Below are 17,647 nucleotides of genomic sequence, written 5' to 3'. Positions count from 1 at the left end.
TACGAATAACGGATACTATTAAAATTAAAGTAGAGAAATAATCAACTAAAAAAACAAAAAAAAGGTAATCGCTCTTCGTATTGCAGTATAATAAATATATCTCTACAATTTCCGTGGCTACATCTAGCAAACAGACCCCTGTTATCAGACAGGATTAGTTTTAAAGATGAAATAAAACCTACCGGAAGAGCTGACATTTAAAATTAGATTTTTTAGGAAAAAAAATTTTACTTTAGGACACGTAGAATAAATTAAAAGATCTGACTAAAATAATGGATAATTCTATAATTAAATATACAAAAATCTATAGTAATTTCCGGTAGTCATTGACTACTCGAAAACAGGTAACAAAATTCGCTTATTACGTTTGAAAGTTTTAAAATATTTCAAAAATGTCCATTAGAAAACAGAAATTGACGGTTTTTATACTGCATAAACGTTAAATTACATATACGTTTCAACGGTAAATTTCTTAGTTGAAGAGGAGATCGATTTCTAACAGCCGATCAGGATTTTCAATTTTTTAAAAGCCATATTATGAAAGTGTTTAATTGTATGAACATTACACGATTATTATGTTAACAAAATTTTGCTCATGAGACGGGACAACTGTTCGATTTCTCATTCTTTACAATCTGTTTTGAAATAAATTCTGAACTTTCTAACAATGGTAATATTCTTTTAGAAATCATAATGAAAAATTTAAAATGAAATTTTCACTAATTAGGTTGGTTTTAAGGTCAGGTTTGGCTTTTTGTAAAACCATTGGAAGGATAGAATATTCATTCAGATCCTTAGATAAAATCTCCCCTCCAACACCACCACAATATAACACACGAATTTGAAGGATGCAATTAATGTAAAGGTTCTAAAGACCTTAGGTATAAATGAATAATGAAAACGGAGTGATTTAGCATCGTACGTACTGCGACCCAGCTAAACAAATTCACTTTACGGGGTACCTCAATACATCTGTTAAAGTATTTATCCATTACTTTATGAATTTAAAGCAATGTATCAATTCGATTCAGTTCTTTGAATGGATCTGGGTATCTGTCTCATTACTGCAGTTATAAGCGAAAAACCATCGAGGTTTTGATGACCAATAAAAATAAATAATTAGAAAATACGTATCTTCCTCAAGATACCTGATAATAGGTATGAAGCTCCCTTAATGAGAATTGTCCCTGCTTACTATTTCGCAACTTGCAGAAATATCCTACTAAACTACACACACATTCATCCAGACCTTCGCTGTAGAATCGATCTTAAATTATGACATATATTAAAGAATATATGTTAAAATGATATTAAATTTATTACCTCAATGCTTAAATATAATAAGACACATACTTGAAAGCATAAAATTTGGTTACATATTGTTAAGCTCATTTGAACATATTTATTCATATTTATTTTATTCCTAAAATATAAAAAAAAAACTATGTAAAGTTATGTTTCAACAGAGCAAATGAAAGTTTTAAAATATAAAATACAAACACCCATACCAAGTGAGTGAAAGAGATATTCAACAAATAAAAAACATATTTGGTTAAGCTTGGTAATTTTTCTACCAAAATTAAAATTGGGTTCGGTTTTTTTAAATAAAATTTTTATTTCTTAACTGTTTATTAATTTCAACAGAATTACTATTTTTTATCGGCAATAATTAACAAATAATTTTCTCAGAAACTAACGGATAAATTTTTTTCAAATAGAAAAAATATAGACAATTTCCCTTCCGTCATCTGAGCCCGAATTATCTCAATATAGAATCATTTTAATTTCGGAACGAAATAAGGATGTCAGAAATAAATCAGGCACGTTTGTTTATTTGTTACACTTGATTAAAATTTTCCATGCAGAACGAACATATATTCACATTTTTTTATGACATTTCTATAAAGAATGTGTACTTAGAAATGTCACCAAGACTTCAGTAAATGATTTAAATATAGAAATGAAGTAATAAGTAATAAAATATTGTTAATATAATTTTAGTATATGAATTTTTTCATGAGCTTTAAATAGTATTAAAAATAAATCAGTAGTAGTCTTTAAAATCAATAATGAATCATTTTTTCAAAGGTTGACATTTTACAATGTAAAAAATTGAGTTTCAATGAATTTAACAACTCAGTCATTCATTTTTATATATAATATATTTTTTCCGATATTTTTCGAAATATTTCGACCCTAGCGCCACCTAGTGGGTCAAATTTTGGCAAAAATATTTCCTTCACATAACTAATATTCTGAATACGAGCCAAATCGAACAATTAAATTTTTTTTTCAAATATATCAATCCCAGGACCACCTAGCGGGTCCAAACTAATTCACAGACCTTCGCGAGGGTGTGCTCAGCAACTCAGGAAATTTTCATCGTAATCGAAGTAGTAGTATAAGAATGCATACGCGACAAACAAATAAACATGAATTTTTATATATATATATATATATATATACACGATTTTAACAAAAATTTAATGTTAGTCGTGAAAACTTATTCCAAAATCTAAGCAACCGAAGACGTGGGCAACAGGGAATATTAAAATTATATGTATATTGGATTATATAATAATGTTATTTTCCAGGAAGTACAGTTAATTTCTCTTATCTTTTAAAGGTCTGTACTTTCTACTTTATTCGTGACGGGCAGAGTCGTTGAGCCGATTGATAATGACTGAATGATTATCACTGCTCACCCGTTGTGATTTATTTTTACTTTTAAAATTAACATTATTCATAATATTACCGCATCATAAAATATTAAATTATTAATCTATCGGTCTACGGTCGTTATATTCATATCGCTATCGACCGCTGCTTTCAACAGATGATATATACAGAAGCGTATGGGGTTTCTATATGAGTAACTAAATTTTGCATTAAATGGATTGTTTTCATTAACGATGTTAATGATTCATTTTATTTTTATTATTATACCAATCCATTCGTTTCTAAAATACTTTATATTTTATAATATTTTATTTTTTCTAATCGGTCTTACGTGAATACAGTCACGGTAAAATATTTTGCGAATAAACTTAGGGCATTTAATTGATACAAAATAATAATTTAATATGCATCATCTAATAATTGTTTGTTGTTGCTAAAACTAAAGCCCTAAAATACGTTCCTGGAATCAGTGAATGGGTGTGTTGAATGTCTATAAATTACAAAACTGAGAAAATACAATAACAATTAATTTCTCATCATTACGTGTCAGTTTAGTTGGCATCTCGTAACAGACGTCGATGAACGGTATGAAATAATTATTTTTCGTACGGTGTGAAATACTATGTCTGACCGGGATCGAACCCAGAACAACCGGGTGAATGGGGTTGACGCAACCATTCTGCCTTGAAGATCGGCATCTAATACGAAACCGATAATCTATAAATTCAAAAGAATTTGTTACCGTCTGTATTATTTATAGTTATTATTAAAAATTATTTACTGAAATAAATATTCGATGAAATTTATTTCGAAAATTATTTACCGGTAACTTGTACGTAAGTTATATAATTTATTTTTTTAATGATTTAATAATTCATCACAGAAGTGTGCATAGAAGCTTGTATGTGGCAATTCGAAAATAAAAATTTGTAGCGTATGAAAAATTCCATGCTTGATCAGGATTCAAACCCGAGCTGAAAGGCCGAGACGCTACCATTCTTCAAATGATCGCGGATTTAACTTACGGAATTGTATTTAACTACCTCTTCTGATTTCTTCTGACAAATGACGGAAAAGGGATTTTGTCGATTTTGGATTTTGTCCGTTGCAGTAATTTTTTTTTTAACAACTTATTCGTACCTCGTATGAAATTTCTTTTAACAGTAGTTAATTTATTTATCGGATCTATTACAAGTAAAAAGGGGTAAAAATATTCAGTTAGTCTATATTAATGTTATTGAGTTGTTAACTATTTTTTTTTTACCCCAATCCTTTCTATAGAACATTATTTCACTTACCTGCAAATTAAATCGTGTTCCGATATTAAGTATTTTACATACAGTTTTAATCGCTTCAAATCTATGTTACTTTTAAAATAGTTAGAATGAAAATAAAGTGATCCTTCTTTCTTATCCACATCATATTTTCGGGCGTAATGATTAATTACAACGTACTCGTCCATTTCTTTTAACGAAACACAAAACAGTTTTACTTCGATTATAATCGATTGTACAGCAGCACCAAACGCACCGAGTACAATAAAAGAATAACTTCCTACATATATTAAATTCATCGACAACAATAAATATATCGTAATAAATATTATTAATGAATTATTAAGTCTTTTCGGAATCCAAAATTCAAGCGGTAAAGGTAATTCATGTATATTTATACTTTTTCCACCATTTCCAGATAAAATTTTATAGAAAATAATAAATAACGGTAACAATATTATTATGAAAACAATCAATGCAATTAAATAAAACGTATTTCGTAAGAAAACTTGTTGAGATTGTTTATTACTTCTTATTATGTTACATTTTTCTTTTGACACGTTTATTCGTAAACTGTTATCAATTATTACAACGTTGGAAAAATCATTATCTATTATTTTTATCATAGACCATATGTGATGCGGTGCGAATACAATTTCTAAAGAAAACAGTAAACATGTTATAATAATATCTAAATCCTTCATCGCAGTGAATCGTTTGATTAAATCGACATTCCACATCTTATTAATTTCCATTATAATTCCGTAAGACATAATTACAGATATTAGTATACAAATTATAACTCTGGATGAATACTTTTCGTTTTTATATCCAAGCAAATGTAATATTGTTGTTAATCTGTTATTTTTCTGCATAATAACAATGTTATATTTTCTTTACCTACAATATAACAAAAAAACATTATTAAAGCAGATGGTGTTGCGTGTTTACTAACTACAATTGCTGTGCAGTGGTATTATCTTGAGCTCTCATGTGCTTGATTACCATCAAACCATGGTGCTAATCATTGTATAAACAGTAATTTTGGATTCTGTATGAGGTGACGATTAATATATATATATATATAATTCAAAACATTAATTACCACATTAAATCTCAAATGTCTAAAAATGTGCGCACACACACACACCCAAACACAAAGAGGGAGATTGAGTGTGAGTGCGAGAAAAAGTAAGTCCAAAAAGCATTAAAACCTTTTAAACCGTTTACTGGCCAATTATTAAACTTTGAGAGATAGTAATGAAAGATTTTAATTTTCGTACCTGGGAATGAAATTTTTTTAAGAGTTGGAAAATATATTGACAAACTTAAACAATATTGTGAACTGGTTGCTGCGCAGATTTACTTTTTAGACGACCCGTCGGAAGCAAACTCGTAAAAGGAAACATCGTTGTTAGATAAACCAATCGTAAGTAAAAGGAACACACTGGGGGAATTCCATATTCTGCACAACGGTTTGAAGACAGATACTCATAGTTCTTTTGATTTTTATCTATAATGTTTTAATCTATGATGTTTCACTGCATTCGAATGCTATATATTAAAGCAGTTAATTTTCTCCACCTGTAGAACGCGTATCACCAACTCTTTGGTAAAAAATATCTATTATTTCTTTGAACAGTTGTTATTCATAAAATGTAGGAGTACAAATTGGAATGTTATAATTATTTAGGACAATCAACGAACAAAATTGAAAAATTAAAATTAAAAAAGGATTAAGCTGAGAAAAATCTAAGTGTGTTGTCTGTATTTTGATTGATATATCAAAATTGACTAACAAATTCTTCCAAAGGACTCAAAAGATGTCTGTCTATATATAAATTATTTAAATTATGAAAAATAATGTAGTCGTTATAAATAATCATTAAAAACGTTTTTTGAAGAGGATAAATACACTTTCATATAGTGACTACCAAATTTATATCAAAGATAAATTTGTAGTAATCCGATATTTAATGTAGAATTTGGAAAAACTAGTTATTACCTTAATCGTCCAGACTTAGCTTCTTCGGAATTGGGATAGAGATGATAAATATTGCAGTTGATAATTATTGAAAACATAACAGAAACAGAAATGTAGAAATGCTTATAATTTTTTCCATTTAATAAAAAGTTGAAAATGTAAGCGTATTCTGTTATTGCAAACCTAAAGAAAAGAAGTTAGATATTTCAAATGAAACTGAAAGCCCTCTTGAAGTAGTTTTATATATATATATATATATATATATATATATATATATATATATATATATTTATAGGTTTCTCAAAATAATACTATCTTTTTAGTTCCTGTTACTCTTCAGTTCATAAAAAAAAAATTGTAAACAATTCATAAAAATTCAATATAATTCTAAAAGTGATCGGTGAAAAACTCTTTTAAGGAAAAAAAAATCGCTTGCGTGACTGATAAAAATATCGCATGCCTGAGAAATAAATTATTAACGCTCACGTATACACGTTATCAAATATCGATTTATCAAATTAAATATATAATATTATATATTATTTAATTAATTTTTTTACATCTTCACTTCCAAGAGAGATAGGGTCTCAGTTTATTAATTAAAAACTATCCTGAGATAACACGAATGCATTCGTCAAATTTGAAAGCAACCGGTCGGTTGGTTTTCGTATTCTTAGCGAACAAACAGATACATAGACACACAGACAGGCAAACAAACAAACGTACGACACTATATATATATGTATGTGTGTGTGTGTGTGTGTGTCTGTGATATGAACCCCAAACTGCTTTGCTTTAAACCAAAAATTTGATTATTAATCTCTTTGTAATTAAAAAAAATTTGAACAATTCTATACCAGAAAACGGTCTTTTTGTTACTTTATTTTTAAAACTTTGTATGTAAATTAAAAATACAAAAGTTAAATAAAATGAAATGAAAAAACTAAAACAGGGATATATTTTTTTTATTTAGTGTTAAATATATTTTTTGTTCGTAAGAAAATTAAATTATTATGTCATAAGTTGATGAAATAATAACACATTGTTTGTACATTATTTTAGGCAATGTTGTCTGCTTTGACTTTAAATTAAGCGTAACTAAATAACAGCTCAACCAATTTTCATAAAACATTCGTAAGTACCACTTCAGATACACCAGTACAGCATATCTAAATTTTTATTTGATATTGACCTTGTAGCTTTGGAGATTTTTAAGCCATGAAGTTTTTTACACTTCAACATACATCTAAAAAAAAGGATTATTATATTAAAATTATATTTTATGTGAGTGGTATATTCGTAATCCTTATTCGATCCAGAAGTTCTCTTAAAGGCTGAAGGAAAATGTACTCTGAGAAGGTGCTCACTTGCAAGATATGATCTTCAAAAAAAAACGTTTTCCTATGAAAAAGAAAACCTGGAAGCATTTGGAATGCGAGAATGATGTAGAGAAATTACAGATTATTAAATAAACAAGATGAAAAATGAACTAATATAGAATTTTAATCACAAACAATTTGGAAGAGGAAAGTAAACTGAATGTGATATATCATCGATGGAGAAGGGTTAATTAAATACTGTTAAATGCAATTTGTATCTTAGATATTATTTCTCTTTTAAGTACGTAATCTATTATTTTATTGTATATACAGACAGGATGACAAAGTCGAGAATTGAGATAATATCATTGCACTAAATAGTAGTAATTTAACTAGAGTAATTTTTTCTAATTGTCGAATAGTATTTCACTTACCTGCAAATTAAATTATGCTGGACTATTAAGTACTTGTTAAGTAATTTTACTTTTTTCGTGTCGGTTTTTCTGTTACAAAGTTTTGAAACAAAGTTAAATAATCTTTCACAATGTTCCACGTTATCATTTTGATTGGTATTGACGTTCTTTGAAATTATTACTTACAACGTATTTATCGATTTCTTTCAAGGTAACACGATGTAATTGTAGTTCGGCAATAATTGATTGTGCGGTTGCACCAATGGCACCGTTTAAAATAAATGCATAGCTTCCTTCTAATGCTACATTCAATGACAATATAAAATATTACAATAAATACTACTACTGAATTATTACATTTTTCCGGGATCCAAAATTCAGTCGGTAATGGTAATTCAAGTAAATTTATATCATTACTATGTTTTACGAGGCTAATATAAATAGTAATAAAAAGCGGTGTAAAAATCAATATGATTACAATAGTCGACAATAAATAAAATGTACTTTTCAAATAAAATCGTTTAGACAGTTTATTATTTATTATTATGAATTTTTTTATCCACAACTTCATCTTAAATCTATTGTCAATAGTTTCTTTATTATTAAAATCTTCATCAATTATTTCTATAAGTGACTACATGTAATGCGGTACAAACTGAATATCTATTAAACAAAGTAATAAATAAATCATTTCGTTTAAATCTTTCACAGCTGCAATTCTTTTTATTATATCGGTATTTCTTTTTTTGTATATTTTCATTACCGTCCCGTAAGATATAATTATGGATATTATTGTAGAAATAATAGCTCTGAATGATTTTTTTTGGTATTCATTTTTAAGGAAATGTCGGTCAGCAGAGTAGTGTAGCCACGAGGCTTAACGCACCAGGTACCCAGTCAGCGGCGATCGTGTTCGAGACCCGACGGGATCGAATTAATATTTAAAGTGTAACTGCTGTAAAAGCAGTACATGAAGTAAAGTGAAAATGTAAAAAATGGTGTTGTAGTCGACCGCTACGTTGTGACGTCACAGGTGAGCGGTAGAATTAAATAAATGAATTATATTTATAGTGAAAAAAAAATCATTTATATAACTCTACCGCTCACCTCTACCGTAATGCTTAAAAGTGTAATATGACGACAAAAAAGGTTCCTTAAGTGGTCGATAACCTATTTTTAAACTGCAGCAAAAAAAAAATTGTTGCATCACTGGTAATATTTTTCCGTGATAAAAAGAGAGTTTTCATGTCCATCCATAAAATTCATGTTAAAATCTTATATATATATATATATATATATATATATATATATATATGTATCTTAAAATTTATAATTGTGAACCCTCATTTTTTATGAGAATACAGTGATTTGAGTAGTGGATACTGCAGAGGTTAAGTAGTATCATTAACGAACAGTTAGTGTTCCACGGCGTTAAAATTATCAGTTAACATAATGATTAACTTCAAAATTATCAGACTTGCTTATTAACTCGATTAATTAACGCTGATTTAAAAGATGTGATGTAATGTAATTTTCGGAATTCACTTGAAAAACAAAAACCGTCGGCTTTTTAGATTATGTTTTGGTTGATACGGTTTTCCCTATCCAGAAAATAGGACTTGAATTCTTTTTTGGAATTACGCTTGCCATAAACGAGCACAATACATGAAAATCTTCATTTTGCACTAATTTTAATCTTTTTTTTTTTTTGGAATACTGACCAAACAGGGCTAATTGGGATAAATACGCAAGACGAACTAACAGGTACCGAAAATTAAAAAATATTTTCGACATTACATTATTATTTAATAATTCATCGACAGGGTAATAAATTTTCTGAAAAATCTTTTAATTGTATTTTATATAAATCGGTTGGAAATTTCTTAATTTTTGGGTAATTTATAAAATAAAAGAAATGTAACCTTAATATATAATTTTTCTTTAATCCAAAGAATTTTGTGACGTTTCAAGAAAACATTTCTTTTGCCTTTATTCATAGAGGCAAATATGGTTATTTTTCATGATTTAAATAACTATTCATTTTATAAAAAATCAGGCATTATAGTGTAAATAATAACACATTGATAAATTAAAATATTTCATTTTCTAAAAATCAGTATATACTATTCATACCTTTAATCCAAAAATAATCATGTGAGAGCGCATTTATATATCTTCAAAACCTTTTCTGACTTTTTGATGGTGACACAAATATGATACAGTAATTAAATCAGGAGTGTACATAAACATAATAAACATATATTATTGATAAAATACTTAGCGCTCAAATAAGGCTCAAATATAAGGCGCTCAAATAAGGATAGTAAAGTTTTAAATTCTTATTGATATCATAGATTTTATTATACCAAGAGAACCTTTTTCTTTTGTTTTTTACGTCAGAGGAGGGTAAAGCTTTACCAGCCAACTGTCGCCGCACAGATGGTAGTGTCGGAATCTCACAAAATAAAACCCCTCCCCACCCGACAAAACAGTCCATCGAGGACCGACGCTGAAACGCTAACCGCAACCGGACGCGGACGAAACGCTCATTACCGACCGTAGACTGTCCATCTGTCCAATATTAGCGTCCCCCTACTCAGGCAGAACCTGTATACAAACGTTAATTTTTAACGTAAATTGGTAGTGTGACATAATTTAATGTTCTGAAAATTTATTGTGAATTTAGCAAAAGAGTTTAAAAAGAAATCCTCTATTTAGAAACGACTAAACCGCAGCTACTTTCAAAGATTATTGTGAGTTAATAGGAGAATTATTATTATTAAAAAAAAATAATAAATAAGATACGATAAAATTAAACTGAATATTAAGACTTTACATGTAAGAAATATTTTTTTAACCAGCTGACAGGTATTTGTATTTTGGATTGAAGATATCTGGTTTTCAGTTACATATCATTATTTTTTATTTCAATGTCACATCTTCAGATAAAATGATCAAATTACATAAATAATAAAGTGCAAATAATTAAAAATTGTTTCGTAATAGTTTTCAGTCTATAACATGTTAAAAAGTAAAAAATCACCTTAAAGTTCTATAATAGGCAAACTAGTTGGTAAAACCTACTTCTGATAGCTGAAAAAATTTCAACTGTGCTAACACATGAGTTTGTTTACATAAATTTCCGAAATAAATTTATGCGGTAAAACGTAAAGCTTCAAGAGGCTTGGAAAATAATACATCTTTGCGCAACACTACCGAACAAAAGCGAAAGGCCTTTCAAAATTCAAGGTCAATCTTGTTAACGTTTTTCTGATATCCCGTATGATTACAATGGATTAATTTTATAAAGTGAAAAATGTGCTACTAAAAATTTCACTATAGTGAAGTTTGGTCTACTTTTCGCCAAAAAAATATGCGATGATACTGAACGTAACATTTAGATTAATTGTAGAATGTATCCAATAATAAACTTTCTACAGTCACAAGAAATCGATTACTTGGCAGTGATTGCGGGTGATTTGATTTGCCATGTTGATATATTTTTTAGACAAGATCGATAAAATACATTTAATGATATTCATGAATGATTACAACGTGTTCCTTTTCAACATAATTCTCGGAGACATTCGTTGTTCATCGGGTCTTATAAAATATGTGCGAACAGGATTCTTCAGTGGCTACAGTTAAGAATAACCAAACGTAAGAACTTTACTCCTTTTTGATCGTACTGTTTCATATAGGAACCTTTCTCTCATTTTGACATGGCCGGGAGCTAATTAACCTTTTGTTGTAATAAGTAAATCACGTACGATTTGCAAGCGATGAAAATCTTCAGAAAGCAGTTTCTTCGTTCCGGTGTTGGTGGATGAATAGTACATAGATATTCATTCAATAACATATTAGATGTAATAAGAACGTTTATGGTAAAAACACTCCAAATAAAACAAAAATAGTTTTTAGCAGTTATTATTGATTGCGTTTTATTTATATGAAACGGAAATCGCTTTCCGTATAATCATTACAATAATTACGTACATGCTAACAATAACTTCAACCACATTTTGTATATATAAGCAGCTTACTTTAATGTGCGCATCAAATTGAAATAGGAATAAGACACCTTTAATACCTGTAAACAAACAATAATATTTTAATTTATGTTGCAACAAGTTTACCTAATAATTATTTAAGGAAATTTTGTTCTAATTTAGACATTTATTGAAATATCATAACCAAGCGTTCTTTTGAAGACCGATTATAGAAAGTAAAAATCCAGAAGTAAATGCGTAATTCATTTGGTATTTAATCAAAATTAGTGGTTGTTTGTTTATTTGTATTATTACGTATATAACGCAACATCAAGACAAAAATAATAGGTCGCCTAAAAAGCCTCTGATGTCAGTGAGGAGTAGAAATTAAGATTACATCATCTTGTTTAAAAATTACTATGAATTTTTTTGGATGAATAAGATGTTTTATCATGTTTTCTAGTTTGTAAACATTTTCAAATAAATAAGATAAATTATTTGACAGATTTAATACCAAAAGTATAATATTGATTTTAACCATCGTTATGCAGAAAAAACCGCTTGTTTCTAGTCAAAACATAACATTAAAATTTTTAAACACGCATAATACAAATTCTGTATCAACCACAATACTCTTCATTTGATTTTTGGTGTTCGTTCTACGAACCTGTTTTGACTATTATTACATAATGAACATTGAAAGAAAATATACATAAAAGATTGATTTTAATGTGATTTAATCAATGAAGTTAATTCTTTACCAAATTTTAAAACTAATCGTTTGTTCTTCTGGCTGCTCCCCCACCTAATGATAACCAAACCTTTCATTGGCTCATAAATCTTGTGGACCATATGTTTCATAGATTTGAGCGAGTATATGAAAATATGATGGATAGAATGATTGGACTATTTATGAATCGTCTTGAGAAAAAATGAACAACCGTTTCAGACTAACAACCTGAAATTCTATCTGGTTGTCTGATAAAAAATTAGAATTAGAAGCTTTTTTAAACATTAATAAGAAAGACATAATGCTTATATCTGAAACGAGGTTGACCGATAGCCTTTTTGTCTATTTTCATGGCTATACAATATATTTTACCAATCACTCATCAGGGAATGTACACGGCAGTACTGCTTTTTTATTGTTAAAAGTAATTTTTCTCAATTTAACTCACTTAACCAAAAAAAAGGGTTTTCACACGTCACTATCGTGGTTGTCCTATCAAAATGTTCTATCTCTCTTCCGTTTATTGCCCATCAAGGCATGCTGTGAAGGCGGATAAGTTTACATCATTCTATAGATACTTGGGTCGGAGATTCATCTGTGGTGGAGATTGGAAATCTAAGCATTTACACTGGGGTTCTTGATTAACAAACGCAGGCAATTTTCAGATCAATGACTAACAATAATTTGAAGAGTTGTATTCTAGTGAATCAACCTACTTGCCTACAGATGTTAATAAAATTTCAGATCTCCTGAAGTTTTTCATTTTCAGGGGTATATCTGAATAAAACTATTTACATTTTGAACCACGGTTTGACTTGTCGTCAGATCATACACCTATTGTGCTTACGGTATCTTTTGACGTTGTGGTAACTTCTCGATCTCCCACTCTGTTTAATAAATTGGCAAGTAAACGACGTTTTCAAGATTTTCGGAAGAATATAATGCAGTACACAAAATGAGCAAATTGATTCACTCAGCGTCCTGGGCCTCTACTCCCAATTTGGACTCTACGTCTCCATCTCAAAATACTATCGGTCTTCATCAGAGAAAAGATAGAAGATCGCTGGAAACTACGACGCGTATGGCAGAGAACTCGTTACCCTTCTGATAAAGAAAGATTTAACACGGCTTTTAAAGAAATAAAACGATTAATTCAAACTTTGAAAAACATTTCGTTTCAATCTTCTATTGAAGATATCTCTGTTATGCAGTCTGCTGAATACACTATATTAAAAGCTACGAATTCGTTCAAGATCCCAGCAGTCTATTCCGCCTCTCCGTAATAATAACAGAACATGTGTGCAAAGTTTTCAAAAGAAAGGAAATTTTTTGCTGACTATTTTTCCGACGTGCTTTAGCCAAATAATACCGAAACGAATCCAAATTAAATTTGGAAAATTTCCGAATATTTGATTTCTCCTTTTCAAATGTTGTTACAAATTAAATGCTTCCCCGTTCACGAGTTTTCATCTGTGATTAACAACAAATTACATCCAGCAAAGGCGTCGGGATGTAATTTTAACCGGCCTGGTTCTTAAAGCAGTACCTCAACATGCGATACCTTTAGTCACTCTAATTTTTAATGCTGTTATTCGAATTTGTAAATTTCCTTGTCCGTGGAAAATTACACAAAATTTGTTATATCAAAACAGGATAAAGAACCAACAGATTTTAAATGTTAAAAGCGTATCAGCCTTCTTTTAGTGTTCTCTAAAGTGCTTGAAAATTTGTTTTTAAATAAAATGGCACAGTTCGTAAATAATTAAATTCCAAATCATGAATTTGGGTTTTCTATGTAGTACTAAAATCTTACCTAGAATGCAGATATTTTCAGGTTAAACATATTTTCACGTTTTAACGGATTTGTTCCAAATAAAATCATGGTCACCTCAAGAAAGCGTTCTCGTATCCATCTTATATATTCTGTTTACTGCCGACTTGCCAATTACGGTAGTTACAACCGTTGCGACTTTTCCTGACGATACTGCAATTCTTGCTTTTCATGAAAATCCAGCTAGCTACTGCCCATCATTTTATTCAAGATTATCTCACCCTTCTCTAATTTTGGCGTACAAGTTGGAAAATAAAGATAAATAAAACAAAGTCGAAGTCTGTTAATATTTCAAGTTCTCAAAATTATAAATATTCAGGCTTTCATTTTAACCGGCACCTTACTTGAATAAAACATATCAAATCTAAGCGCATGCAGTTAGACCTAATGTTTGAAAACATGTACTGACTACGCAGGACACAGATATTGGATCTCAGTAGAAAATTAATCATCGATTTATAAATCCATCTTGAAACCAATTTGGACTTTTGGACTTTAATTTTGTGGAACAGCAAGCATTTCCAATATTGACATACTTGAACGTTATCAGACCAAAAAAAAACCCGAAAAATGTTGAACATATATTCGTATAAAGACGAACCGTTAGGAAAGAAATATCTCTGATCAGTCAACGATATGAATATCGTTTGGATCGGCATCGAAATTATATGGCAGTAAATTTATTGGAAAACACTCTCAGCGAATTTTCAAGATTAATGAGAATCAATATTTTTGATTAGTTTATCGATTCAATTAAGTGGTTTTTTAAACGAGATTTACAAATTCTTCTTGAATTAAATTTTTTTCGTTGTTAACTTTACTTGTCTGCAGCTTCTTAATGTTCATTCTTAATTTTGCTTATTTACTTATTGTTTAATTATAATTCTGAACAGATTTTAAAGTTGCTGTAACTTTATAATACAGAAAAAAATATTAATTCTGCCACTCAGCTGTAACGTTACTGCATAGAAGACGACTGCAGCAGCTGTATTTCAATGCTGAAATTGCGCTCCTTGTATTGAGTGGAAGTACTAATGGAGAAGTATACCCACTTAGCCGCTGGTTTATTTAAAGCATTTTTTGGGGTGGGAATGCGAATATGGAAATTTTTTTTTTTTTTTTCTAATATTATTTTTTAATTGTTAACAAATGTGCCTAAGAAAAAAAGACCTTAAATAGGCGAAATGTCAAGTTATTGAGACTGATCTTGGTTTACAGCCCCACCGCCTTGAACATTTATATTGAAAATTTATTGGCGTCAATGCCCATATAATGAAGTAATATGACCAAGTTTGGTTAAAATCCGTCGAGTAGTTCTGGAGGTATAAGGTGATTTAAATTGCGACACCGAACACATATATGTACATACGAATATCCGGAAAATTTCCATCCAGTTTTATGCGTTCCATAGGTGTCAAAATGTAAAGATACTGTGAAAACCGCATATGCCCAAATTGGACTATGAGAATACTTTCGCTGCTAAAATTATAGCACTGCTACAGCGCTAGTCGGGGACGTAAAAATTCATATTTTCACTTGCTTTAATTTTTTTTAAATACTACAATTATTTTAAATTATTTTATATAAATATATATTTATTTAAGAAAAAGAAACATTTTTCACAGTGTTTCTTTTTTAAGCTTTCTTTCTTTTTTTAAAATTTTTTTTGATTAATTCATTTCATGTAAATCTTCACTCCTTTTTGTTTTGTGCTAATGGTTTAAACTCAACATATAAATCAAATCAAGCATCCTTAATTGTTTTATATATCCTTCTCTTTGTATTTCTGTACATTATCTACCATCTACACATCCCTCGATCAGAAAATTAAATAAATCTGTATACTACTAGTATGGCCTTTTAACTTGGTTGGTCTGTTACAACATTTTACCACAAGTTTTTCTCTTCAGGACTTAAGACCTCATTTCAAATTTTATCAACCAACCTCATTTTCAAAATCCTTCTACATAACAATGAAAGGCCTCTAGTATTATCCTTTCCATTCATCCAATTGTCTATATATTGCTCATAAATTGCTACAACCCACGCACAAATACTTTCAAAAATCCCTTTTAATTCTTCAATTTATATTTAATTCTATGATTCGTTTTCTCATGAAAGCTCTTCTTGCTTGTGCTTTTCTGTTAATAGCTGCATTATTTGTTTATCCTTTATAAATATTCTACCTAAATAACAAAGGTTCTTTATTGTATTGGTATAAAATCAGTAAGGTATTGTTTTTCACCATCTTGAAATTTAACTTAAAATCCTAAAACTTTGATCACATTTTAAAACTAAAAATACATTTGAATATTTTTTAAAACTTACATTATATTTTATAATCTAATGAAATAAATCTTACTCTTTTAACTTACGTTAATAAAGTTTTCTAAATTAATTACATAAAGTCCAAATGGTTTTATGTGAAACGGTGCCAATGATCGTATCATCATTGTGAGTAACATCTTTTTAAACCATTGCGGTTTATCGACCCAAGAACACTCTCCAAGATACCTTCTTAGTTCATCGTACTGAAAAAACAATATATTTTCGAATTACTATTGTTAACGAATAATATATTTATTTTTTTTTTTTATTTTGGTTTTATTAATGTAATGTGTAAATGGTTACACTGATAGACAAAAAAAAAATTTAATGTTATGTTAAGTGTGATACTTCTTGAATTATTTTTTTGGGTACATTACAGGCCTGGGAATTAAATTGTTTTTCACCCCTAGTTTTAAATATATTATGCTTATTTAAATTAACGGAAAATATACGTAGTTAAAATCTGTAAAATTTATAATTTTGCATGGCCATAGCTGTGTTAGAATGATTTCGCCGATTCTTTTCTTTTATAAATAGCCTCAGGCACATCCCGAATTCATATCCAGCAGTAATCGGCTGGCATGTTATTATATCATTTTTCTTTATAGGGAATTTCCCTTTCCATCAATGAAATGTCTTGTTGGAAACGTTCACCGTGTTCATCGCTTACATCTCCGAGGTTTTACAGGAAAAAATCCAGATGTGGGTGGAGGATATGTACTTTCAAAGACATATTACATCCCACAGCTCTGTATGAAGTAAAAAATTGATTAAAATATCAATTTTAATCGTATTTGACCAATTCTATAAATGAGGACCAACAATTATTTCTTCTTAAATTTTTCTTCATTTACATTAGGGAAGAAACTGATAAATGCCCAATTATTTCCACACTATCATTATAGTGTCGCTGCTTACACCGATTTAGGAAATGAATAAAATTCATTCTAAAAAAATATCATAAGACTAAGGATTTAAATCGAGTGGAGACACTAGCACCGGTTTACTTATTGCAAGTTGCCCATCATCTAACGAGTGTTTATAATTAGGTTTTCATGTTTTTTCTGTGAGATAAATTAAATTGCAAAGCAGAATGATGG

The 17,647-nt window shown here is 29.3% G+C and overlaps 1 protein-coding gene across 2 annotated transcripts in view; it reads right to left on the bottom strand.

Moving 5' to 3' along the window:
* Positions 1-17,647, bottom strand: part of LOC142331575 (uncharacterized) — a 70,576-nt gene that overhangs the window by 12,450 nt on the left and 40,479 nt on the right. The window contains exons 2-3 of one of the 2 annotated variants that reach the window (XM_075377576.1): positions 16,595-16,750; positions 11,614-11,759 (exon numbers count right to left, since the gene is read on the bottom strand). The exons of the other annotated variant lie outside the window; for it this stretch is intronic. Of the exons in view, the coding sequence (XP_075233691.1) occupies positions 11,709-11,759; positions 16,595-16,750 (207 nt within the window). The 3' untranslated portion in view covers positions 11,614-11,708. Of the gene's footprint in view, positions 1-11,613; positions 11,760-16,594; positions 16,751-17,647 lie in introns of those variants that run through there. 2 annotated transcript variants of the gene reach the window in all.

Source organism: Lycorma delicatula, chromosome 10 (genome assembly GCF_047948215.1).
Source record: "Lycorma delicatula isolate Av1 chromosome 10, ASM4794821v1, whole genome shotgun sequence".
NCBI lineage: Eukaryota > Metazoa > Arthropoda > Insecta > Hemiptera > Fulgoridae > Lycorma > Lycorma delicatula.
Note: the sequence above shows the minus strand (reverse complement) of the source record. Positions and strands in the feature narration are given on the sequence as shown.